The 26020-nt window shown below is 41.6% G+C and overlaps 2 protein-coding genes across 2 annotated transcripts in view; one reads left to right on the top strand and one right to left on the bottom strand.

The window, feature by feature from the left end:
* The window catches only part of LOC121932663 (receptor for retinol uptake STRA6-like), a 57544-nt gene extending 40821 nt beyond the window's left edge, over positions 1 to 16723 (top strand). The window contains exons 9-18 of the mRNA XM_042471539.1: positions 1543 to 1619; positions 2139 to 2200; positions 2288 to 2465; positions 7616 to 7691; positions 8608 to 8741; positions 9654 to 9771; positions 10691 to 10792; positions 11820 to 11983; positions 13309 to 13446; positions 15299 to 16723. Coding sequence (XP_042327473.1) covers positions 1543 to 1619; positions 2139 to 2200; positions 2288 to 2465; positions 7616 to 7691; positions 8608 to 8741; positions 9654 to 9771; positions 10691 to 10792; positions 11820 to 11983; positions 13309 to 13446; positions 15299 to 15480 — 1231 coding nt within the window. The 3' untranslated portion in view covers positions 15481 to 16723. The remainder of the gene's footprint in view (positions 1 to 1542; positions 1620 to 2138; positions 2201 to 2287; positions 2466 to 7615; positions 7692 to 8607; positions 8742 to 9653; positions 9772 to 10690; positions 10793 to 11819; positions 11984 to 13308; positions 13447 to 15298) is intronic.
* Positions 16724 to 17901: 1178 nt separating this feature from the next.
* On the bottom strand, positions 17902 to 24298 carry LOC121932543 (immunoglobulin superfamily containing leucine-rich repeat protein-like). The gene is made up of 2 exons (XM_042471218.1): positions 23844 to 24298; positions 17902 to 20053 (listed from the first exon to the last, which is right to left on the bottom strand). Exon 2 carries the CDS (start codon positions 20024 to 20026, stop codon positions 18764 to 18766), a length of 1263 nt encoding a protein of 420 aa, XP_042327152.1. The 5' UTR covers positions 20027 to 20053; positions 23844 to 24298; the 3' UTR covers positions 17902 to 18763.
* Positions 24299 to 26020: the final 1722 nt, after the last annotated feature.

Here is a 26020-nt window from a genome sequence, read left to right as displayed (position 1 = left end):
TAATTGTTATATACCACCAACTACCAAATTTTCTTGTCTGGGACCTTCTCGTCTGTCAGCTTTTGACCTCTTAACTTGCTCTCAATTTTGCATGTTTTAAAACTGCAGTGCCCCTGTTATGCCATTTTCATATTTATGAGTGTGTGGTATACACTTCTGTTTTCCGGGGATTGTTTGCGTGTGTAAATGGCATCTCCTTCTTCGATATCATCACTCTTTTACGTTTTGTGATGGTCCCCTTAGCTACTATTTTTAGATGGCTACTTTGGGACAGAACTTGACTAAAACTAGGAAGGCATCAAGACAGATTTGAGGGATGTCATTAAGACCACCAATGTCCTTATTTTAATTGGTGCACTATATGTGAATGCAGACCCTTAACCTGAGAAAATGTATCCTGCATGCAGCAGTCTTGATTTTTTAAAAGGTGCTTTTGGGGTTTGTTCTGTTCAAGGGACCTTGGAGTGACTGTTGCAAAGGCTACCTGAGGAATATCTTAGCAAAACGCGCACCCAAGAGAAGGTAAGGTCCCTGTTCCTTCTGGCATTCCTTTTATTGAAACTGAGTATAGTCTCAAGATGTGCGGGATGAACAGAAGTGGGAATAAGAGTTGGGAGCATGGATGCCGGATCTCAGGGCCTGGACTTTCTTCTCCAGCTCCGAAGGCAAGGAGAAAGAGGTTGCTAATGTTAACATATTTAAGTGCTTTTCTCACAGCTTGCAAAAAATGGGGTTTTTTTTGTACTATAGTTCCCACAATCCCCTCCAATCTGTGTGGCTGTGTTGGCTGGGGAATTCTGGGCAGTGCAGTCCAAAAAGATAACTCTTTAAAACTCTGATTCCACCTCCCCTAAATATGTATATTTGCATGAGTTTTCAGCCATTAAAGTAGGGTTGTGAACATTTATTTTATATATACTCAAACTATTTTATCTTCTCATTCATGTACAACATATAGAGCACAGCACAGATATTTTGGATCATAACGTAAATTTGGATTTCAGTCATCTTCTTATAACTAAATACATAAATAATTGTCATATAACTGTCTAAATGACTTCCAACCTATAATCTTCCGGAGAGGTTCCTTTTTGTATCTCCAATGATTTATATCTACCATTTCTTCCTTTTATCATATTACTTTGTTAAATGAGTAATTACTACTTATCAATAGAGAGTATAAATAGTATTCAGGCTTTAGGTTTTCAATTCAATCTTGTCATTTGTCCTCATTTTTTTTTCGTCCTTTTGTGAACATTTTTTTTTTAAGATATGCACTTTTTGGTTGTGCACATTTATTTAAATTTAAAAAATTAAAATGGGTGGGAAGCATCCAAAACTTGGGGTTTCCATCCAAAGACAGGAAACCCAAAGCGATGCATGCACTTTTGAATATAATATCTCTAACTTTGAACTGGAGGAATTCACTAAATATCTCAGTTAATGTCAATTTCTGTTCCATCCCTTATATTTTTTAATATGTGTTTTTGTTCACTGAGTGCATTGCCTCTGTTTCATTCATTTCTCTCCCTTTTCCTTCAGTAGCAGTATAGCCAAACCAAGCATCCGTTCCAGGGTCCAGGCATACTTACGCTCTTACATCTACACACCTCAGGAAGGTACTGCATGAAAAGACCATTCAGTGGGCACTTAAAGGACACTTAGCATATTTCTTCCTACTAATATCTCTCAAGATGTTGCTTATGCACCTGCAGTATAGTTTTTGCACCAGCAGTATAATAAAGTCAATTCATTGTGAGGGCAATGCTTTCTGGCCTTCGCTTTCAATGGGCTAGTTTTAATATCCCATTTTGCAACCATTCTGCCAGATCTATGAAACTTGGGGTGCATTTTGTAGGTCCTTCTTTGTTATCAAAATAGTAGGCTGTATTTTGCATAATAAATCACAAGTATACAGCCTGCTTTGCTGTGTTTTCCTAAAGGATCTCAGATCACAACTCATACTGTCATTGCTTGGGTTTGTGCACTGTCATATGGAGCCGTAACACTTAGGTGTGCATGACCAGTGCATGTCTGCTTGAATTTCTGGAATAGATAAAACGTAGCTGGAGAATGCTTTGTAAAAGAGAAGGCAAACCCGGCACACTGATATTTCAATATGGTTTTCTTACTTGCAGACTTCCAGCTCCCTCTGAAACTAGTCCTCTCCTTAGCCATGGCTGTGATTGCTGTCTACCAGGTAACCTAGATCAGAACTTCATCTGAGCCCATCCAGCGCTTTTGCTAGATGCTTGACCAATCTCACCTGCCACCTCTTGCTTCACAGGTGGCCCTTCTGCTCCTGGTGGCATTTGTCCCCAACATCCAAATTGTAAGGTCTGGAATGACGAAAGAGCTGACAGCTCTCTTTGTCCAGTTTGGGCTTGTCCCTTCTGAAAATCCTGCAGGTATCCCTGGAGACAAAGAGCTGGCAACCGCGAAGCACTACATCTGGTCAGTAGAAGGTAGGTTTTCTTGCTCTTGCAGTGTCTGCTTCTTCATTCGGTAGCCTAACACTAGAGAAGGTTGCAGAGTTCTGGTTGCTGAAGTGGGTAAAGGAACACAGAGGCAAAATGTTATGTTGCTGAGATGGCATTGGGTGCATCTACACCCATAAAAATAATGCAGTCTGGCACCACTTCTAAGTACTGTATCTTCATTCTGGGGGTTGTAGTGTCACAAGATCTTTAGCCTTCTCTGCCAAAGAGTTCTGTAGCCTCACCAAAGTACAAATCCCAGGATTCCATAGGATGGAGCCATGGCACTTAAAGTGGTGTCAAACTCCATTATTTCTACAGCACCCTGTATCTGCTCAACTTTGAATGTGAGTGTTCTGTTGCATTAAGTGATGGTTTTTATAGGGTTCATCACACACACATTTGCCACACTTTCCCCATTATTTCTACAGTCTAGATGTACCCATTGACATAAGCAACATCCAGGGATGGATGCACCCTAAATTGAAAAGCTAAACTGGCATAAGGTAATGCCATAATTCAATGGTAGGTTAATTGTTTTACACATGGAAAGTCTCAGGTGTAACAAGGCATCTCTCAAGAACCAAGTTGCAAGTGTTGGAAAAGATCTCTCCCTGAGACCCAAGTCACTGCCGCTCGATGTATGATAGACACTGGTGAGCTGGAAAGACTGATGATCTGATTCATTCATTGTAAGACATCATCATAATTGAGAGAAAGGACAAATTTCGCAGGGATACTTGGGCAAGTCGCACTCTCTCAGCCTCAGTGGATGGCAATGGCAAACCCTCTCTGAAGAAACTTGCCAAGAAAATCATGTGACATGGTCATCATAAATCAGAAATTACATGCAGGTACACAACAACAAACTTCAAGGGACAGAAGAACAGTTCAGGTTAATTGAGCTGTTGAACTCCTGTTAACAGATGGAAAAACAACACCATTTCTTGTTTACTGCCAAGTTCTCTTTAATCTCCCAGCATTAATCCACTTAAGATCTAGCAGTACAACTATGCCTTTTATTTCTGTATTTTTTAAAAGAACAAGATTGTTGTAAAGAGACAAACAAACCCTACTCTAATATTTTAAGAGCAAACACTGTTACGGCTATTCCCCCCTGAAAGCAATTAAATCTGGCTGAGACAAGACGGTTGAGAGACTGTTGTCTTCTTGTTGTGTTCTTTCAAGTTGTTTCCAACTTATAGAAAACCCACAATGAACTGCTCACAGGGTTTTCTTGGCAAGATTTGTTCAGAGGTAGTTTGAAGATGGATGGATGGATGGTTTATCATTGCCTCTCTGTAATGCTGAAAGAGTGTGACTTGTCCATGGTCACCCAACATGTTCCCAGGGCTAGATGGGGATTTGAACCTTGGTGTCCCAGAGTCCTTGTCCAACACTCAAACCAGCAAAATCCAACATGTAGAACAAAAATCCAACTTACAACTACAACAGAAGCAGAAAACATATTGAACACTGAGTCTCTGGAGACATGTACAAAGAGATACCCTTTAAACTGATTCCTCAATATATTTTTTTAAATGACAGAACTATAGATAACTGCTAGATCTCTGAGAAAAAGAAGTTTCACAACTGGGTGTGCTATATGTAGCCTTTTATGCTGATAACACAATTCTGGAATATCACAAACACAGCCGACTTGGGTTTTTGCAAGCAACCTGAGATCCACCAGCTACAGCCTGATACAATATATATATATATATATATATATATATATAGAGAGAGAGAGAGAGAGAGAGAGAGAATAAAATAATCCAGGAATTTTGAGTGGTCAGAACTATATGTAGGAGAACTGCCTTTGCAGATGGAGTTGTCATTTCATGGCTCCTGTTGCACAAAATAGAGGAGGGGTCAACAATCCTTGCAGATCTGCAACAGATTATCAAGAAATCTATTAGGAAATCTAGACCTAACTTCTTCCCAGTTCTGGCCATCACACTGCACTGTTGCCTTTGAATAAGGAAGCAACAGTAGAAATTAAAATTATGCTTGAAGCAGTCACTGAGTCCCTGGAAAGGGTTCCTCTAAGAGCCATGAAGAATGAACACTGATCTCAGTGGGTTCTTCGTCTAGTTTGCTGGCAGCACCATATGACTAACGTCATTATCAACTCATGTTATTTCTGGTTTTTTGGAAATCCTGAGTTTCTAGTCCTGATGTCTGTAAAGGCCTTTCTCTAGCTTGGTGAAGAAATTGTTTCTGGACTTCTCAACTCTTTATCCACGGATTTTTTATCCACGAATTCAAGCATCCATAGGATTGAAAATATTTACACACACAAAAAAAGATAAATTCCAAATAGTAAACCTTGATTTTCCATTTGATATAAGGGACACCATTTTGCTCTGCCATTATATTTAATGGGACTTGAGCATCCACAGATTTTGTTATCCACGGGAGGCCCTGGAACCAAACCCCATCAGATAACAAGGATCACTATATGACGATCTGTGGGAAAGGTAGAATAATTTTGGGCAGGGCACGCAAAGCCTCGGTAGGATGCTAGATTTGAGTTGGGATTTTATTAAAAGTGGATTGATAAAGATTTCATCTTTTTTCCTTTTTCTTTTTTTGCAAAGCTGTGCCATTTGCTAGCAAGTAAAAGTAGTGGCTGATGCCAAGAAGCTAAGGGGAGACAAATGCAGTCACACCCTGCCGATACTGGCATTCACAAAGGCTTCTGAGATCTGGTAGAACTGAGCAGATGGCATCAAGCGAGGAGGGAACTACAAAGGCTCAATGCAGAGAAGGGGGAGAGGAAATTCAAAGCCCACCATCAGGCAGATGGACTGTCGGTCCTGCCACTTCTAGCTGAAACAGACCGATCTCTACATGCCTTGACTATTTGCATGGCATGTCGAACAGTGGAAGTGACTCCCTGGCAGACAGAACTATAGATGGCACCCCTGACAGGGGAATGGTGAATGTGCTCTGGACTTTAATCCAAACTTTAAAGGAGCAATAATAATAATAATAATAATAATAATAATAATAATTTATTTCTATTCTGCCTTTTCCTGATAGGGAATCAAGGCGGATTACTACAGGTATTAAAACATCAAACAATTACAATCATGATTAAAAAGGAATAGCATATCCTGACCCTCCCCCCAATAACAGAATGCATCTGCACTGTAGAATTAATTCAGTTTGACAACACTTTAACTGTCACGGTTCCATCTTACACAACCCGGGGATTTTTAGTTTTATGAGGCACCAACATGCTTTGGCAGAGAAGACCAAAGACGTTGTGAAACTACACATTCCAGGATTCCATACGACTGGAGTGACAGCACTTAAAGAATGTCAAACTGCATTATTCTATATGTAGATGCACCCTAAAGCACAAAATAGATTCATCATCCAGTTGTTGTCAGAGCCACCAGCTTTCTGCAGTGTGTCTTTAACCAGATGCGTCTTTTAATATAATGTCATTACCCCAGAAATCTAATAAGTGCCTTGGATTATAGGAAGGCTTTAATGTAAATATATATATATATATATATATATATATATATATATATATATATGTGTATAATATATATGTGTGTGTATATGTGTGTGTATGTATGTGTGTATATATATATATATATATATATGAAGAATCAAAAAAAGTTTGATGTTTTGGCTCCCTTTCCATTGCAGTCTCCCTGGCAGTGAAAACATATGTGGGGGGTATGTTTTGGGGTTTTCCAAGCAATGAAATGCAATGAAATCCCTCCAATGCACCCAGCACTGGATATAGTTCTTTATGATTTATATAATACTCTTTCCCCCTTTTTATGATCCTGCAGTTGTGCCTCTTAAACTTGCTACAGTTTAAGGTCTTAGCATAGCTTAATCCAACCCTCTGGCTTCCTATTTCTGCAGTGACATTTGTGAAAGCTCTTAAATTTGTTTGAGAATTGTTGAATTTGTTCAAGAATTATTTAGTGTAAGAATACAGTAACTAAATCTGCAAGAGATATTTTAGAAGCCAGGTTCTTTGGGGCAGGGACCTACCCTTTTATATTCTTTTCAGGTACCATGTACGCTGGCTGCAACATCAACAATTTAAGATATTCAGATGGCACCAGATTGCTTGCAGGAGACAAAAAAGACCTGGAATGGCCACTGATGAAAATGAAGGGGAGAAATGCAAAAGCAGGACTGTATCTGAATATTAAGAAAACAAAAACAACGATCACAGACAATTTCTATAAGTTCAAAGTTGGCAATGAAGACATTGTAATAGTTATTTTCTGTACTTTAGCTCAGTCATTAATTAATCTGGAAACCACAGTTAAGAAAACAAAAGAAGACTATGATATGGAAAGGCAACGATGAAGGAACTAGATAAGATCCTTAAGAGCAAAGATAGATCATTGAATATCATCCTGGTCATATATATTTCAATATTCTATGCATGAGTTTGACAGTTGGACAGTGAATAAAGCTGGCAGGAAGAAAATAAACTCATTTGAAACATGATGCTGGAGAACACCTCTACAGATTCTATGGACCACCATAAATGGATCCTGAGACAAATCAAGCCTGAACTCTCACTAGAACAGATGATGACTAAACTAATGTTGTCATATTTTGAACATATCATGATACGGCATAATGTTGGGGAAAGTGGAAGGAAGTAGGAAAATAGGAAGATGAATTAATTCACTCAAGGAAACCACGCTTTGAGTTTGCAAGATCTCAGTAGAGATGTTGGTGACCATGGCTGTTGAGGGGGTTTCACATTTGTAAGGTCTCCATAAATTGAAGCCAACTTAGTGGCAAATGACAACAGTAAATGGGAAGCTTTATTCTTCCAGGTCTTTTGACTTTCAACTCTCATCAGCTTCATCCAGCATAGAATCATAGAATAGCCAATAGTAAGAGGGTAATAGGAATTGTAGTATAAAACAACAGTAAGACCAACTTTGATACAGATAGGATGACGCTGAAGTAATAAGTAGGAGAGATGAGGACCCCTTTGTCTTCATGCTGTAGCCATGGTCTAAACCATCTCCTTACATGCACTCATACATATACAGTACACTTTTATCTGTATGATCTTGACTGAGTTCCCATGGTTGATGTTTTCGGTTCAGTAACATGTCTTTATCATTCCTTTTTTCCAGTGTGCTTTGTTGCCTCCTTGGTCATCTCCTGTCTCTTGACTTTCTGCATGTTGATGAAGGCACTGGTGAAGCACAGGTGAGGAGCTCTCCTTCCCATATATCAAGAGCTTGAATTAAAGCAATGATGGGGAAACTCTTTCAACTGGAAGCTGGATGCCATTACAGAAAAGTTCTTGGGAGCCATATTTCAATCTAAGAAGAGCCAAAGGGTGGGCCTCCAAACAGCAACCTATTTTAGCTTAAGGTTCTTATTCCAAGTAACGAAAAAATATTTTCCTATTTTTGGAATTCAGGAAAATATATTCCAAAGGTGGAAAATCACTAAACATTAGTAGCATGGGATAGGGGATATCTGGAACCACAGGAGGGCTGGATTAGGATCCCAAGAGTAATATTCAGACATAGCATGAGGAGGCATCCACTTCTGTGCTAAATGCTGCTTCAAAGGTCATGTTAAACTTTCAGTTGAGAGTTGGAGGGTTAATTCGTCTTCCCGAAATGACCTCTAAAGTTCAAAAAGAGAAACTGAATGAAGAAATGTCAGTGAAAGAAATTGTAGAAGCAATAAAGAAAATCAAAAGGCGGGGGGGGGGAGCGGGGGGGCATCAGGGCCGGATGGAATTAGCAGACCTCTTTCAGTTAGTGGGTTTCCACGGCCGAATAGGGATTCAAACCCTGGTCTCCAGAGTCGTAGTCCAAAGCTAAAACCATGCTGGCTCACAGCTAGCTAAAACCTGGAATGGATTCACTGCCCCAGTGGCATGGGAGCCACAGCTGGACTACTATTTGGGGGCAGAGGAGCTGGCCTTTTTTCTTTAGCCAGGTTCTCCACTGGAATGTTCCCCCTGCCCCTCACCCCAGAATGTAAGCAAAATTCAGTTTTTCCTTTGGGCTATAGGATTCCCCATTCTTATTTTAAACTTTTCTTACAAGCAGCTTGATTGTGTGTTTTCTTCTTTTCTCCCCCCCTCTCTCTCACCTTCTGCTTCCAGGATTAATCTTCAGCGTCTGTACCGTGGGGCAATCCTAGATGTTTTCCATCGTCCCCGCAAACTCCAGGCTTCCCAGCAAGCTCTGGTGTGCTGGATGTGTTTTGCTGGCTTCCAGACAGCATTTTCCTGCTTGGGTAAAGATACGAGGCATTTAATCACTTTTTTGTGGGGTGTGGGTGGGCAGGTGGTGTTTCTGTTGCAGAGAATAAATAAATGCATAGCCAAGATCATCAAGAAGATAGCTTTACATTCATGGGATTACACAGCATTTGTGCAAGAGTGACTTGCAATGTTGCCTGCTCAATGGACATTGCAACATGCCAGGCAGGTGTGGAGGCTCAATGTGCATTGTGCAATCAGGTGCAATGCAATGGACATTATCTGCAACTTTGGAAAAGCACTGGAAATTCTTATTCATTACTAGAAATTCTTACTCATTGTTCTCATTTGTTAAAAAGAAGACCAGAAATGGGAAGGGCAGCCATGAAAGAAGTGGGCAAGATCCTAAAGTGTAAAGATATACAACTGAGCACTCATCCATCACCATGTGTGTATGTGAGAGCTGGACAGAGAAGAAAGAGGATAGGAAGAAAATGAACTCATTCAAGATGTGGTGCTGAAGAAGAGTGCTGAGGATATGATAGATGGCTAAAAAGACAAACAAATGAATGCCTGATTAGAACAAGCCTGAAATGTCCCTGGAAGCCAAGATGATCAAACCAAGGCTGTTGTACTTTGGCCACATCATGAGAAGGCATGAATCATTAGAAAAGGCAATAATGTTAGGAAAGCTAGAAGTCAGCAGAAAGAGAGGAAGACTGCATGCCAGAAGGTCTGAGTTTGCAGAAGCAGTTGAGAACAGGAGGCCTTGGAGATGTCTTATACACAAGGTCACCACTGACTGGTCAACAACAACAACAATAAACAGTCTTGTTATCCCCCAAAGTAACTAGCTGGATGCAGCAACATTACTTCTAATGTGTTATTTCCAAGTTCTGAGGTATGCTTCTAACCTTTGTGGTCTCTTTTTCTCCTTTCTGTCTCAGGTCTTCTCATCCAGCACATTGTCTTCTTTGTCTGCGCCTTGGGCTTCACGTTTCTGGTGGCCATCCCCCTGCAATCCGGCACCAATGTGCATCTCTTTAAAATTGTGGAGAACATGTGGTAAGAATGCTTTGGGCTCAGACATACTGTCTGGAGCTTATATCGAGGAAAGGTAGACATTGATGAACTATCAAGAGGAAAAGAGTATTATCCCAGACTGAATAAAGGGAGATGGCTGAAATCCATTTGGATTTTGAGCAAGGATCACATTAATGTCCCTTGCTGACTAACACAAGAGGCAGGCAGAATCTGGGGCTCCAGATTTTTTGGAACTGCAACTCCACTTTGCAGAGGAATAATAATAATAATAATAATAATAATAATAATAATAATAATAATAATAGAATTTGCAATAAAGCCCAGGGTGGACTTAATACATCGCCGACATGGAAGCCACTGGCCAATGGCATCTGGAACACTGGTCCACCAATTGCCCATCCTTGGGGTAACGTGACATTAAAGCACAGAGATTTTCCTTGCAAGGCATTTGTTTGAGACTGTTACATGCAAGGCTAGACAACCAGGTGCCCTTATGTCCCTTTGTACTATAACCAGTTTCTGGCCATCTGGTCAGAAGAATGATGGTATTTGTAGTCCTAGATATCTGCAACAGAGCTAGGAATCATGCTGGCCCTTTAGATGTTGTTAGATTGCAACTCCTAGAATCCCTTACTATTGCCTTTGATGGTCAAGGCTGCTAGATAGCTAGCTGCGTGATTCCCACCCTTATCTATAGGGCACTGTATTCCCTGCTTTTGGTTAACTCTTTCCCACCAAATACCCATATGTTTGGGTGTTTTCAGAGCCAGTGCCCATGCTTGATAGGCATTCTGGAAGTTGTAGCCCCCAAATAACACTTCTCCATGGTCTAGGTATATTTTAGGGACTGCACTAATAGCAGAATACAATTGCCTTAAGTGAAACTGGATGCCTTTTTCTTTTCTTTTCTTTTCTTTTCTTTTCTTTTCTTCTTCCTTAGGCCCTTCTGGTTGACCTTGGTGGTCGCTGTGATTGTGCAGAATCTTTTGACTCACTACTACTTTCTGGAGCGTGGCCATCTACCAAAGGAGCTGAACAACAGGTAACTATCAAAGAGATCCATCTTTTTTGGTACAAGTGACATCCACGCCACTCTGGTTGCTGGCTAGTAACTTCTATGCCTATGGGAAAATGAACTCCTTTAAAGTTCAAAGTAAACTCCAGAGCAGATTCACCATCCTTCTAGTGTGGAGGCCACCATACCAAGCTTCCAAAATGGCCTTACCATGATTCCTTGCTAAATCTGTTGGGTCATCTGTGGGGCACTGTTTTGGGTGGGTAGGTGGACAATTCTCCTCACCTATAAATGAGAATACAGATCATTATCAACATGAGACATGGATGGACTTGTGATATTTTTTTACTAGAAATCTGAGGTCCAACTAACAGAGTCAGATGCAAAATGGTAGGTTGGGAGAGCAAATGACGTGCAACAGGGCAGTTCAGGAAAGGAGCCACTTGGTTGCTGTACTCCCATACTGAGAAGATCGGCACAGGGGAATACAAATTGATATTTATTTACTCATTCATTATGCCACTTTTTTCCCAGCATGGGGTTCAAGGCAGCTTACAACACTTTAAAAACACAATGTAAACCCCCCCCCCAAAAAAAACCCTCTTAGTACAACAGTTGGATTTTGGAATATTTGCATATACATAATGTGATATGTTGGAGAGGGACACAAATCTAAATATAAAATCCATGTACTGTATGTTTCATATACACCTTACAGACAGCCTGAAGATAATATTTTTTAAAACAATTTTGTAGAAGTAACAAAGTGGAACAAAAGTGGACAATTTTGGATTTTGGAATTCTAGATAAGGATGATTCAATCTGCATGACAAATATGTGGTTCTCTTCCTCCTCTTACAACAAACCTGCAATGTAGGTCAGACTGAGAAAAAGACCACTGGCCCAGCACCCAGTGAAATTCATGGCTCAATGGGGGCTAGCAGTTGGATCTTCCAAGACTAACTCCATACTCTACTGCACCACAATGGTCCTTGATAATCAATCAGTCAATCAATCAATCACTTTTGGACATCTCACTTTCCCCCCCATGCAGGCGTGCTTTGTATATTGTGACATATCTGCTCTTCCCGATCAATGTGCTTGTGGGGGTCTTGGCTGGAGTCTGGAGGCTGGTTGTATCGGCGCTTTACAATGTTGTCCACTTCTGTCGCCTGGATGTGAGTCTTCTGGGCCACGGCGTTGAGGTCTTTGATCCAGGTGAGTGACATGCATGCCTTCCAATCCCTTTTCATCTACCCTGTTTCCTTCCTTCTCTTCATCTTGTATTGTATGCTCTATCTTACTGTGTGCATACCTACTTTCAGTAACTAGGAAAGAAACCATAGCTTGCTTGCAAAATGATATTCATTTTGCAACAGATCCCAGATTTTGATGAACATAATACAATAGTTCATTGTTGTTGGGTGCCTTCAAGTCATTTCTGACTTCCCAAGGTTAATCTATCACAGGGTTTTCCTGGCAAGATCTGTTCAGAGGCTGAGAGAGTGTGCTTTGTCCAAGGGCATCAAATGAGTTTTCATGGCTGAGCAGGTATTCAAGCCTGGATTATTAGTTCCCCACTCAAACCATTACACCATGCAGGTTCACAGTAGTTCATCCTTGTTACCATCTTTGCCTAAATTATTAAAGTAGTTTTCATAGATGACAGGCCTCCATATTTCCATTCCAGGATGGAGGCAGAATACTAGGAGCTGTAGTCCATAAAAGTAACTATTTTAGATGCTAACCTAAATATGAAAGAATGATTTCCTTGGATTTATCCCCATTCAGGATGTTGTTAAAATCACTCTGCATGTGTCCATCCACTTCCCAAATTTATTTTCAAATGCTAAGACATTTGTGTTATCGCCACCAACTGTTTTGCAAAAAGCTCAGGAAACTGCTTGTTGAAATGAGAGTCGATTCAAATACATGCTTAAATTAAGTAAGCCCTGAATATCTGTAGTAGACCTTCCATCTGGAGAATACCTCTTCCCTTCTGTTTGGGCTTAATTTACTAAAGACAAGGGGAGACTAGATTACTAATAAAGAGAGCGTCACATTTTCATTTCTTTTTGCTTAACCTAACAAAGGCATTGCCTACCACAATATGCATAGCTCAGAAGAGATGCCGTTTTGGACTACAACTCCCACAATCCATCAGACAGTGTACCACTGGAATCTGAGACCTGTAATTTAAACAAAGTAACTTTCCGCACATCTGATATACATATATATGCATGTACCATTCTCATTTGCCAATAAAGGTTTAAAACCACCATGCCTGAGCCAGGAATCGAAGCCTGGTCTCCAGGGTCATAGTCCAATGCTCTCGAAACTGTAGGGCAGTGATGGCGAACCTACTGCTGTAGGGTCTTGATATGTTTGTTTTTATGGCCAATGCAGCTATCTCTGCTTTTTTTAAAATCTGCTTTCCTTTGTTTGCTTCCCCTGGCCCTTGTGCATATATGCTCTTATGCATGTGCTTATTTTGTTTTGTTTTTACATCACCGCCATCCCCTGCAACCTGCCCTTTCTTCCAGGCTATCGCACATATTGTTACTATTTGAAAATTGAGGTCAGCCAGTCCCACCCGGTGATGAAAGCCTTTTGCTTGTTGCTCCTCCAACGGCACGACTCCCAAGGGCCAAAATCTCTCCAGTTGAGAGAGATGGAAGAAGGTGAGTGAGCATCTCTGTCCCAATCCCTTCCCTGGCATCCTCACTGGGGCTGAGCAGAGGAGGGTCTGGATGAAAACAGAGATGCTGCTAGGCAGATCTGAGAAGCGATGCCTCCCTTGATGTTCTATTTGCTGCAACTGCCTTCTCTGTCTCACATCCTCATTGGTGTCCACCCATGTGGAAGCTGTCTCCTTCATCTATGCATCGAGTATTGTCTCTTTTTACCTAGATCCATGCAAAAGAGAGAGGCAAAGGTGGGGGATAGAGCAAAACCAGCACTGGATTCTCTTATTGTCTTTAGAGGCCTTGGAAGTAAGAAGGCTTCTCAGATACTTAAGAGATTGTTGTTGTGTACTTTCAAATCATTTCTGACTTATAGTGATCCTAAGGCAAACCTATCATGGGGTTTTCTTGGCAACATTTGTTCAGAGGAGGTTTGACATTGCCTTCCCTGAAGATGAGAGACTGTGACTTGTCCAAGTGGGTTTCTTTGGCTGTATGTGAATTTGAACCCTAGACCCTCAGATTCCTAGTCCAACATTCAACATTCAACCACTGTAACACAAAGGCTCTTATTTGAGCATCACAGAACAAGTGAGCAAAAAATCACTAGGGGGCACAATTCTCCTTTAGAACAAGATGTGCTTTTCAGGCCTTTTTCTATCGTTTAGGATGCACCTCTTCTTTTAACTGAGTTTTCCTTTCCATTTTTAAAATAACATTCTAGACTTTTCTGGTTTCATTTGGAGAGACTGAGACAACTTCCCAAAAAGGTCAGGAAAATAAAATGTCCTCTGAATCCCTGAAATTAGCCCATTCCTGATCTAGATGTAGTACTGGCTAGTGGAGATGTAGTATTGGCTAGTGACTCCCATCTCAGTGGTGCAGTGGATCCACTCTATGTCCAGAATTCTGTTGGTGACATGTGTGTGGTTTACTACATGTGGTTCACACACACACTTCTTGTATAAAATGGGGAACAAGAGAGGGAACCCTAATCCCTTGTGCCTTGTCCAAAATCTCTCTCCCTACAGCATTCCCAAAAGATGCTCATCTTTTTAAAGATGTTAAAAAACTGTTTAAAGGCCTCCAAAGAATCCATGGCAGGAGGCCCATGGGGCTTGGCAGATGACTGGAAAAGACACAAAGCTGCATGCATGGAGGGATTACATTGTGCATGTGCCATGCAAGATCACAGCTTACCTTTTAATATGAGCTGCAAAGGTGCTCTCCAAAAAGCTGAATGCATTTGAAAGATTCAGAGTTTTGGATAGCTCCTGTAAAGATCAGGCTAAAACCTGGAGTGGACTCAACACTCCACTGCCATGGGACCCACCAGCTCTTACTACTCTCTAGATCAGAGGTTCACATCCTTTGATACTCCAGCTCCCAGAAGCCTCTGCCAGCATGGCCAATCTTTAAATTCTGTGTCTTCTGTTGACAATGTATATTCGGCCCTTTGTATCCATGGATTCCTTATCCCTGGATTCAACCATCCATGAAAATATTCAAAAATATATAAATTCCAAAAAGCAACCCTTGATTTTTGCCATTTTGTATCAGGGATTCCAATTTACAACACCATTGTATTTCATGGGACTTGAGCATCCATGAATTTTGGTTTCCATGGGAGACTCCTGGAACCAAACCACAGCAGATACCAAGGACATACTGCATAAGGGGTCACCCATATAGGAATGAGTCCACCCTATTTTTGGACAATTTCCCACATTCTCTTTGTCCCCTCTTGGGAAAACTGATGTGTGTGGTTTCCTCAGTACTTTTTTTTTTAATCCCTCCTCAAAGTCTGACTCTCATAGTTATTTGTATTTATTTATCTTTGGCCTGGTAGGGGTCAAGCTCATGAAGACCAAGGAGCAGGCCTCAAAAACAGCCAAGTGCCAGCAGAACCGTGCTCGGTGGGGCCTGGCGTACACTCTCCACAACAACCCCTCTCTTGTGTCCTACCGGAAGGGAGCACTTCCAAATGTGACAGCCAATGGGATGAAAACCAACCTTGTTGCAAACGCTTGAAAGCACAAGCCTTATTGGAAACAATGGACTTCATCACTGGGAAGAAGAAGATGTGTGTGTTTCTTCATGCTCCCATCCTTGTCTTCCTCTTTCCCATTGGTGCCCTGCTCTTCTATGCACCTTCTTTGGTCTTACCAAAAGGCTGCAGCCTACTTGCCTGGAAAATATAGTGTTTCCCCTTAACAAGGGCAGCAGATGAAGTGGACTTCCCATGGCATGGAGCAAAGGCAAAAGCAGATCCCTGAGTTGGCCCAAAGGCAACATTTTTTGTCTTCTTGCTTTTTCAACAAGTGTCTCTCTCTCTCTTTCTTTCTTTGTCTTTTTCATTGTAGTGCATATGAGATCCGGGCCAGTGCTGGTCTGGAGAATTTTTAAGTTGCTAGTTGTCTTGGAGTGAAACCTGTTTCCTAAATCTTGATGGCTTGGTTTTACGAGGCAAGAAAGAAATGATGAGGAGGACCATCCTGGTTTACTGCCATCAGGAATATAGACACCGGAACCAAAATAAAGGTGGGGATACCTGAAGGATTTGGAAATGTGGACAGTTGGGTTGTTTAGAGGCATGTAATGTCAGAGAAAATGTTTCATCGACAGACGGTCTGTCTATCATCTGTTTGTTTTGCATTTTGAACTCCAGGGTAGGCATTTGGGTTCTGCCCACATGTTTAATAAGACTGACTCTATTTTTCAAAATGGTTGAAAGAGTGAATTGTAAACATAGTGAGCCAGACGGTGAAACTTTCAAATGGAGGGTTGGGGAAGCTATTTAAATATGTTTCAATCTTCAGCTATTGATTAAACTTGATATGGACCGATTCCTCATGGGGAATGCCCAAGTATTCTCATGAGTTTCCCATGGAGCTTGGAAATGTTAATTTCTGGTGCTACAATTCTCACAGTCCCTCCAAATAGCAGTATTAGCAGCCATGATGGCTTGGGGATTCTGAGAGCTGTAATCCAAAAAAAGTAATTTTCACCGGCTCCCGATTCTTATGCACCTTTTCTGCTAAGAGAGTTGTGTGCAATTTTGTTTTGTTTTTCCATTTGGCACCCACACTCCTCTGGATACATGTCTTGTTGCCTTCTTTTTGACTTTTTCTCATAACCTGGGAGTGCCTCCTCTCCCTTTTCTTAAACAGTTCTTTGGTAGTAGGAGCTGAGGAGGTAAGCTCCAGAACCAGCTAAACTAAAGCAATTGTAGAATGCAGAGAGTTGATCTCTTCTGGTGGAAATAATAAATGAAATTGTTACATCCTAGCAAAGATATGTTTTTGCCCCACTGTTTGTGTTCTTCTATATCTCTTTCAGCCTTCTGTAGTTCAATACCAGAGCAAACTTGGCTTTGAGGAGCCAAGTCTGGTGAATCCATGCCAGGGGTTCATTCAGACTTTAAAGGAATTGTCCAAGGTACTGTATCATCTCTGCAACCTAGGTTCAGCACCTTGAACAGCTCTTAAGAAGTGACATGATCACCATGTTTAAATATCTGAAGGGATGTCATACTGAGGATGGAGCAAGGTTGTCTTGTGCTGCTCCAGAGACTAGGACCCAGGACAATAGATACAAACTACAGGAAAAGAAATTCCACCTGAACATTAGGAAGAAAGTGGAAAATGCTGTCTTGGAGTGTGGTGGGATCTCCTCCTTTAGAGGTTTTTAAACAGAGGCTGTATGTCCCTCAGTCAGGAGTGGTTTGATATGGTATTCCTGCATGGCATGAGGTTGGACTGGATGGCCCTTGGGGTCTCTTCCAACTTTGTGATTCTATGACCTTCGTTCTGTGTCCCAATACACCTGCAGAGCAAATAGTTTGCATACCAGAAGTCTGAGGTCAAATCTTCAGCATCAATACAGAGGAGACCGTTAGTGATGGGGAGCCCAAAGCCTTTAGACTATAAGAGTGCAGGACATTGAGGAAGAATTACTAGGTAACAAGAGAAATGCTCTAATCCAGAGCTCCTCCAGATGGGGCAAACATGTCAGGAGGTCACCAGCTAGGGCATGGCAAGAATTCATTCCCTCAAATGGAATTTTCTTTCAGTCCCCAAACTTCTAGTATTGCAGAGAATGAGACACTGAAAATAGTTCACATCTAGAAGTCTTCTATTTGCAGCGTTTGCATTCCCTGGGTCACTCTGCCTGCCCCTTTTCTTTGGATGCCTAAACTATATTTCAGACTCTTTATTATTTCTGCACAATAAATGCTATAGTTGGGGAGACTGTTCTGTGCAAATTTCAGTGCGGCACAGAAAACACCATTCCCACACTGGAAATATTTCAGTGCAGAAATATGATTGTCTGTTCCAAAAGAAATCCATGCTGTTTTCTGTGAAAAGACACCATGCCTGTAGGCAAGGCTTACCACTTGGATAAACTCATAGGATGAAAAATACCTCTGGGTAGCAAAATAAGCCCCTTTCATTTTGTTTCAATAACCAAATATGTATTGTTGCATAGTAAAACAGAGTTAGATTACATGACAAAAGAAAGAGCCACACGGCCAAGTTCATATATCACAACACTCAAAGAAAATCTTTGTACAATGCAATGCCCCAAGCTGTGTCATCTTTCCTTAAAGTCAGTCAGTGACCGCCATGAACTCTCAAATGCCTTCCATTGCCTCCCATCCAAATATTTATTTTAAGTGTTTGCCTTAGACAGATTTCTTTTCAGTAGCGTGCGTTAAACATATTGCATACAGTATGGTATATTGTATATTAAGTACTGGGTTCTGCATTGGTCTGTAGTGTTGTGCTTTTGTTTTGGAAAATCAGTGTTCTGAGGCTGAGCCATTAGCAACACATTGACATTTTTATGCTGATTTCTCTCCTATTTGCACCAAAGAGATGCTTCTGGAATGTTATTTTTTTGGAACTACAACTCCTTGAATTCTCCAACAACCAAAGCAGCTGAATGCAGAAGTCGAAGGTTTTCATGGCCGGTATCCATCATTTTTTATGGCTTTTCGGGCTATGTGGCCATTGTTCTAGAAGAGTTTGTTCCTGACATTTTGCCTGCATTTGTGGCTGGCATCTTCAGATGTCCTACTCTTGCAGACTCTTTGGATGTCATACTCTGAAGATGCCAGCCACAGATAGAGGCAAAACATCAGGAATAAACTCTTCTATAACATGGCCACAGAGCCCAAAAAACCCACAAAAAAACTATGAATACAGAAGCCTTGATTTGTTCAGTGTTATTTAAAAGGCATATCTTTACAGCTCAGCCCCTAACAAATTAGACACTAAGTTTCTACAGCTTGTTGCATTACAGCCATTTGTAACTACAAAAAGGGTAGCAAAGAAACCAGAAATGAACTCATCCACAGCCATGAATCCCACATAGTCCCCCCATTCCCACTGGCCTTTGGTACTATTGGGCTAAGGTAGATGAACACAACTTTTTCTTCAGATTTGGGGTGTTCTTTGTCGCAAGGGTTGTCTTTGGGCTTGCTGGCTTGGATGTCATTCTGGAGCTGATCGGCTGGATTCTCTGAGCTGGCCAAAGCCACATTGACCGAAACCTCCCGAGACCCAACATCATTCAGTGCCTGGCAAGTATAAAAGCCTTCATCAGCTTTGTTGAAGTTGGAGATGGCCATGGAGCCATTCTTGAAGACCAGGAAGCGCCCGCCTTTGTTCTGCTTAGAGGTCACACTGGCAAGCACATTGTCCCCTTCTGCTTCTATGTTTGGCCCATTGATGGCTACATTTTGAGCGGCCGTCTGGATTTTCCACCTGATCTCCGGTGGTGGTTTACCCACAGCACTGCAGTGCAACAAGAGAGTGAGTCCATCATGTAGCACACTGTTGCCCATACTGGAATGGTAAACTAACTGGACTGATGGCAACATGCAGTCCATTTTCAAGGTCCTCCCAAGAATGAGACCTTTCAGATGTTCAGGAGCAGCACAAGTAATAGACTCCTTCTCTGGGATTGAAACTGTGGTGTTCTCCAACCATTTCTTCAACCACCAGCTCCTGCAGGAGCAGTTCAATGGGTTGTTGTTGATTTGCAACTGGGACAACAGAGACATGGAGTCAAAAGTGCCCTCAGAGAGGACAGCAAGCTGGTTGTTGTCAAGCCAGAGGGCCCGCAAGTCCTTCAAGGTCTGGAAGGCTTCCAGAGGGACCTTATCCAAACGGTTGCTGCTGAGCTTCAACTGCTGTAGAGCTGTGAGGTTGGACAGGTCTCCCCAAGGGAAGGCCCTGATCTGGTTGTGGCTGAGATCGATGGCCCGCAGCTGCACCAGAAATGCAAAGGTCCCCCTAGCAATGGTACTGATCTCATTGTATGACATCCAAAGAGCCTGCAAGTTGGTGGAATCCACAAAGGAGTCTTCTCCCAGAGAAGTAATGCTGTTGACTGACAAAGTGAGGGTCGTTGCATTGGAGGGCAAGCCAAGAGGGACCGCCTGGAGGTCTTTGTAAGAGCAATCAACAATATGGCGGCCATATTTCTTCTGGGCTACACATCTGCATACCTCTGGGCAGCACTGGATCCCTACAAGGAACAGTGTCATTAATAAGCAAAATAGCGGGTCCATTGTTCTGTTTTGATTTCCACTGTTGAGCTGCAAGAGAAAGGGAAGAAATTATTAGTCAGAGCCTTGTTGGTATCTTCTGGTACCCTCAGTTGGGTAAAAAAAAAATATCTCAGGAGCTATCAGTACTTTCCAATTCTTTTTGTATTTGTACATTCATGGGTTTGGATCCAGTCTCTTTCTTGGGACATTACAGGTTGCTTTCCCTCCTTTCCTTCTCTCCTCCTCCTTCCAATTATATGTCATGTCATGCAACATTTCAGAAATTGATTTTCAACTATTTCATGCCTTCCAGATGTCCGAGTTTGTCAGGGACTGTTTTGGTTAGCCCCAATGTAGGCTCAGCCCATTTTGAAATACAAGATGGCTCTCTGTATCCACAGATTCTGCATCTACAGATTCAACCATCCACGGCTTGAATTAAAAAAAAAAATCCAAAAGCAAACCTTGATTTTGCCATAAGGGCCACTGTTTTACTATGACATTGTATATAATGAGATTGGAGCATCCACGGATGTTGGTATTCACAGGGGTGGGGTGCTGGAACCAAACCCGTGGCAAGTACCAGGGTCCATTGTAATATCCATTATCTTCTGAAAAGGAGAGCATCGCCACCAATAAGGCCATGAAATCCAGAGACTAAAATTACCAAATTATACAGCTGAAAAAAATTGTCAACTACTGTGAGTAGTGGGTGACAATTTTCTGACCCTAGGATACTCCAGGGGCTGCATAGATTGGTCAAAATGCCCAAAACAAAAGAAAACCTGAAGCAATCTGATGTCCATTCTTGGTCTGTTTGATAATAATCATAGCAACTTACTTAAAACTTGGAAGTGAGTCTCCTGGAGGCTTCACCCTTTTCCCCCCAGAGAAAGAAGGAAATTTCTGGAATCTGGATAGTGTGATGGCCACAAAAATAACATTGGAGGGTCACACTTTTGTCCACCCCTGTTGTAAATGTAACAGATTTGGAACCAGAAGGTTAAGCAAAAGATGTATAAAATGTGGTCATGGAAAGTGACAGTGAGGTGAACCACAGTTTCTATCAGGGATGGCATTAAGACATACTGGAGCTCTAAACTATGCCAAGTTCAAGAGGTTCATAGCAGATGCTAACCATTATGCAAAACTGGAGATTTGTTTTTAAAATATGTGGATTTTTGGAGGGCCTTCATAATCTAATGCCCTAAACTGTCACCTACTTAGCATGTGCATAAATCTACCATTGGTCTCAAGCCAGCCTCAAGAACATTTCCTACATACCACTGACAAAATGTCCTCTAAGGAAAATAATGAATGCTGCTCTGGTTGCCTCTCTCTGGCTGCAGAGACATGCCTTGCTGAAAGAGAGAGCGATGATCATGATCGCATCTCTAAAACAGGGGAAAAGACCTCATCAACCCACATCAGGACATCTTGCCATAGCAACCTCCAAGTCAATTCTTGATCTCACTTTCCCCAAGGTCAGTGAAATCATCCTGAGTTGATCCTAAGACATGGAGTTTTTGGAACAGGAATAGGCCATTGGTAGGCCATGATCTGGATCCAGAACTCCATTCTCAGTCTTCTGGACGGCCAAATGAGCTGCAGAGGGAAATATACTTGTTTACCTTCGGAAAGCAACCATATTCTGGAGTGTGCACCCACTATAGTCATTATGAAACCTAGTGGCCACTATTGCTAATGGGACTGAGTTTTATTATCAACAAGCTCGCCCTACCATTAGGAAGAAAATGAGGCAGCTGATTCTAAATGTCACCAAAGGGCAACAAATTTACACCAACATCATCCTCATACCATAAAGAAGGAGATGTATTTGTGGGATATTCTTTCTCATGTGCCAAAGTAATTTAGTTGGCTTTGGCTACTGGGACCCTTGACTCTGACAGCCAGGAAAGAAACCATTTGCTGTTCTGGCTCAGTCAGCAAAATGTCATGGGCCAGCTGTTTACCAGCTGCACAAAGATGAGAAATCTGCAGCTTCATTTCACAAAGGCAGAACTAGCAACCATCCTAGATTCAGGACTAGACTACTGCAATGCATTTAATACCAGTCTGAGAGTCAGCATGGTGTAGTGGTTTGAGAATTGGACTAAAACTCTGGAGATTAGGGTTCAATTCCACACTCAGGGATTTAAAAAACACTGGGTGACTTTGGGACATTCTCTTAGCCTCAGAGGATGGCATTGGCAAATCCCCTCTGAACAAACATGCCGAGAAAACCTTGTGGTAGGTTTGCCTTAGGGTTGCCATAAGTCAGAAATTACTTAGAGGCACACAACAACAACAACAACAACAACAACAACAACAACAAGCCCTCTTGATGACCAGTCAGTAACTTCAGAAAGTTCTGAAAGCTGTAGAGTCACATGCATACATTCTCATTTCCCCAGTGCCTGCTCTACTTTCTGAACAGCTTCTTTGAGCAGCATTGTTGTTTCAACTAAGAGACTCTGGAAACTATGTTCCCATTGCTGTGTTTGATTATCAAAGCAAGAAGATGCCCTGAAGAGCTTCCAAAGAGACACTGGACTGGACCACTTGAGACTGGACTGTAACACACAAGCATCACAGACTAAAAAAAATCCTCCTCCTGCTGTCTCAAGTGGTGATATTCCAGGACCATAGTCCCCTCCCTTTAGCTTTACTCCTCAACCAAAGTTCTTGAACCCTTCATTGCCCATCAGCCTCATCTTAGCCATAGTTGAGAGATGAGAAGGCTAGTTGTTATTTATCAAAAACTGGAGGGCCAAAGAGTCGCCCTTCCCTACACCAGAGATCCTTATTCTACTACACAGCCCACCATACAGTGCTAGGTCATAATTGAGGGGAATGCTTTAAGATGGATGCATATTATGCAGCCCTCCAGATGCTGTTGAACTGCAATACCCAGCATTCATCACCACTGGCTTCTCTGGCTTGGGCAGCTGGCAATTGCACAAAATCCTTTGTTGTTGTTGTGTTCCTCCAAATGATTTTTGACTTATGGTGACCCTAACGTGGGTTGTTTTGGCAACCTTTCAGAGGGTGGTTGCAATGGCCATCCTCTGAGGCTGAGAGAGTGTGACTTGCCCATGGTCACACAGTAGGTTTTTATGCTTCAATAGGGAATCAAACCCTGATCTCCAGAGTCCTACTCCAATGTCCAAACCACTACACCACACTGTTTTAACACTAGATCAGATTGTTGGCCCATCTGCATCTGAGATGCCTGCAATGACTGACGCCAGAACTGCACAAAGGAATCTGCCACAATCCTAATGGGCTGAACCTACAACCCACTGTGTACAAGGCACAGACTCTGCAACTGAGCTACCAGCTTTCTATCCAATTTCAGTTTCTTCTCTGCCACATCCCCAGAAGCAGGACTTGGAAAAGTTAAACCTTTTGGGTCAACAGCTCCCAAAATCTTCCAGCCAGCCGACCGAAAAATTCCAAGAATTGTTGTCCTAAAAGGCCATTTCTCCAAACTTTGCCCAGAAGGCAAATGACACAGGTTTGGCTCCTCTTTCATTTAAGAATAGGCCCAAACAAATCATGTATTCCTGTTCTGAGACCACCGGTACTACTCCCCTTCCTGTCTTGCTTTCTCATCTCAGATCTTACTGGAAAATAATTAATAAAACAAAATACCCACAAATTTTCTTCCATAGAACTACTTAAAATGGGGAAAACTGAAAGTTTATCAGGTACCAGAAGAACAAGAAGTTTTAGTCTAAAACGTACAAACACTCACGCACAAAAAGGCTTGCATATAGGGAGAAATGAGGGAATGAAATGTCTCCTCTTTCTTTTTTCCCTTTTCTCTTTTTTTTACCTCTTTCTGGGCTCTCTTCCTTTCTTCCTAAAAGAGTCTTCGGCCAGGAAACTGTGTAAACATTGCGCCGGGTTCTGACAGACTCGCGCATTCCAGAAAAAAAGAAGTTTATTAATAACAACGACCAAGCCCAGCCTCTGACTCGTCCCAGCGCCAAAAAAGTGGTTTTGATTTTTCACAGGCCTTGCAAAAAGGAAGACAAAAATGTGCCAAAGGTTTTCCTCTCTCTCTCTCCCTCTCTTTCAGCCTCTTGCTTTCTTTCTTCTTTTCATCCCTGATTCTCTTTCCTATACTTCTGGGCTGAGAGCTGCCCAGTGTTATGGATGGCCTCTCCAAACCCCCAGACTTTGAACGCCATCAAATCCTTTCCTCCCTTCCTGTTCCTCTGAAATATCCACAAATGATTCCATTTGAATCATTTCCTCCACCCTGCCTTTTCCTTCACATGCACATGAAGGATTACGTGCTTGCAAGAAACACGAGACGTACCCTTTCTTTATTTTTTGAAAATACCCTCCCTAAAATAACATAAGAAATGGATTCAAAAGCAAACATTGCAAGTTTTCCCGTCCTTCTTTTCTCTTAATAGGGCCACAAACCTCTTAAAGCTAGAGCCCATGGCAAAAACATAGCATTGAATGGTGGAATGAGCCGGCTTGCTTGCATCCACACCAAGCTGCCCACCAGTTATAGCCATCTTAAAACAAAGAAGACCATACTGATGTGAAGTCAAAGGCTTTCATGGCCGGCATCCATAGTTTTTGGTGGGTTTTTTGGGCAATGTGGCCATGCTCTAGAAGAGTTTATTCCTGACACTTCGCCAGCATCTGTGGTTGGCATCCTCAGAGAATGCTGGCATGGAAGTGAGCCAGGGTCACACAGTATATATATACCCTACTCTCTTCCATGCCAGCATTCTCTGAAGATGCCAGCCACAGATGCTGGAGAAACTTCAGGAACCAGCTCTTCTAGAACATGGCCACATAGCCCAAAAAACTCACAAAAAAACATGCTGGTTTCTTTATATACAGTATGTATTTTAGGAGAAATGTCTTCAATCTAAAGCACTTCAATTAGGCAGGTGAACATAATATGGTTTTGCTACCTCAGCTATTCATTGAGGGGGGAAAAACACAATCACCATTTTATTTTTCTCCCCATGTTTGGTCCGGTGAAGATCCTTTTGTAAATGTACACAGGAAATGTGTACCAATGTGGTGTCACCATCTGAGTGCAAGTCATACTTTTTTATCTGTGGAGAGTTTTAGCAGAGTAAAAACATATTGACTGTGTTAGCAAGTTATGGTATGAAAGGGTTCTGGTATTCCCAATCTCTATGTATGGTTGTGAAAGCTGGGCATTGAAGAAAGCAGATAGGAAGATGATCAACTCATTTGAAAAGTGGTGTTGGAGAAGAGTGCTATGGATATTGTGGACTGCTAAAAGCTCTACTGTCCAGATGTTAAAGAAGATAACCCTATCCACAAAAATTGGTCCATCACTTTGAATTAGATCCTTTAATGTATAGACTAGAACCTACCAGGAGCTTCCACTGTTCCCAAAGAATAGTTAAACAAGTTACTGTATATACTCAACTATAAGTCGACCTCATGTATAAGTCAACGGCAGGCTTTGGAGCCAAAATTATGGATTCTGATATGACCCATGGATACATCAAGGGGCATGTTAACAAAGGATGCAAAGGATTAGGCAAAGAAAAATGATGTCAAATAATTTACAAATCTCCAAGAGATATATCTATTTGTGCTCACCCTAAAGGCTGGATAGATAAGAGTAAAAGGGATTCATTCATCTTTTAAGTACTCTGAGGAGGGATTAAGCTACCTTTCACCAAAGGATGGCTCTTTTTTTGATCAGAGTTAAAGTACAGTACTTACATCGGTCCGTGAATAAGTCGGCCTGGGTTTTGGGGGTCAATTTTTTGACTAAAATTTCTGGACTTATACATGAGTATATACAGTAGTCCTGCATTAAAGTGGCACAGGACAGAGTGGTCCTATTTAGGGAACAGGCTTAAGCACCTTGTTGTTGTTATGTGCCTACAAGTCATTCCTGATATATATGGTAACCCTAATGTGTAAATTTACAGCGCTTTATAAATAAAGGATAATAATAATAATAATAATAATAATAATAATAATAATAATAATAATAAT

The sequence above is a fragment of the Sceloporus undulatus genome, chromosome 6, assembly GCF_019175285.1.
Source record: "Sceloporus undulatus isolate JIND9_A2432 ecotype Alabama chromosome 6, SceUnd_v1.1, whole genome shotgun sequence".
Classification (NCBI taxonomy): Eukaryota; Metazoa; Chordata; class Lepidosauria; order Squamata; family Phrynosomatidae; genus Sceloporus; species Sceloporus undulatus.
Note: the sequence above shows the minus strand (reverse complement) of the source record. Positions and strands in the feature narration are given on the sequence as shown.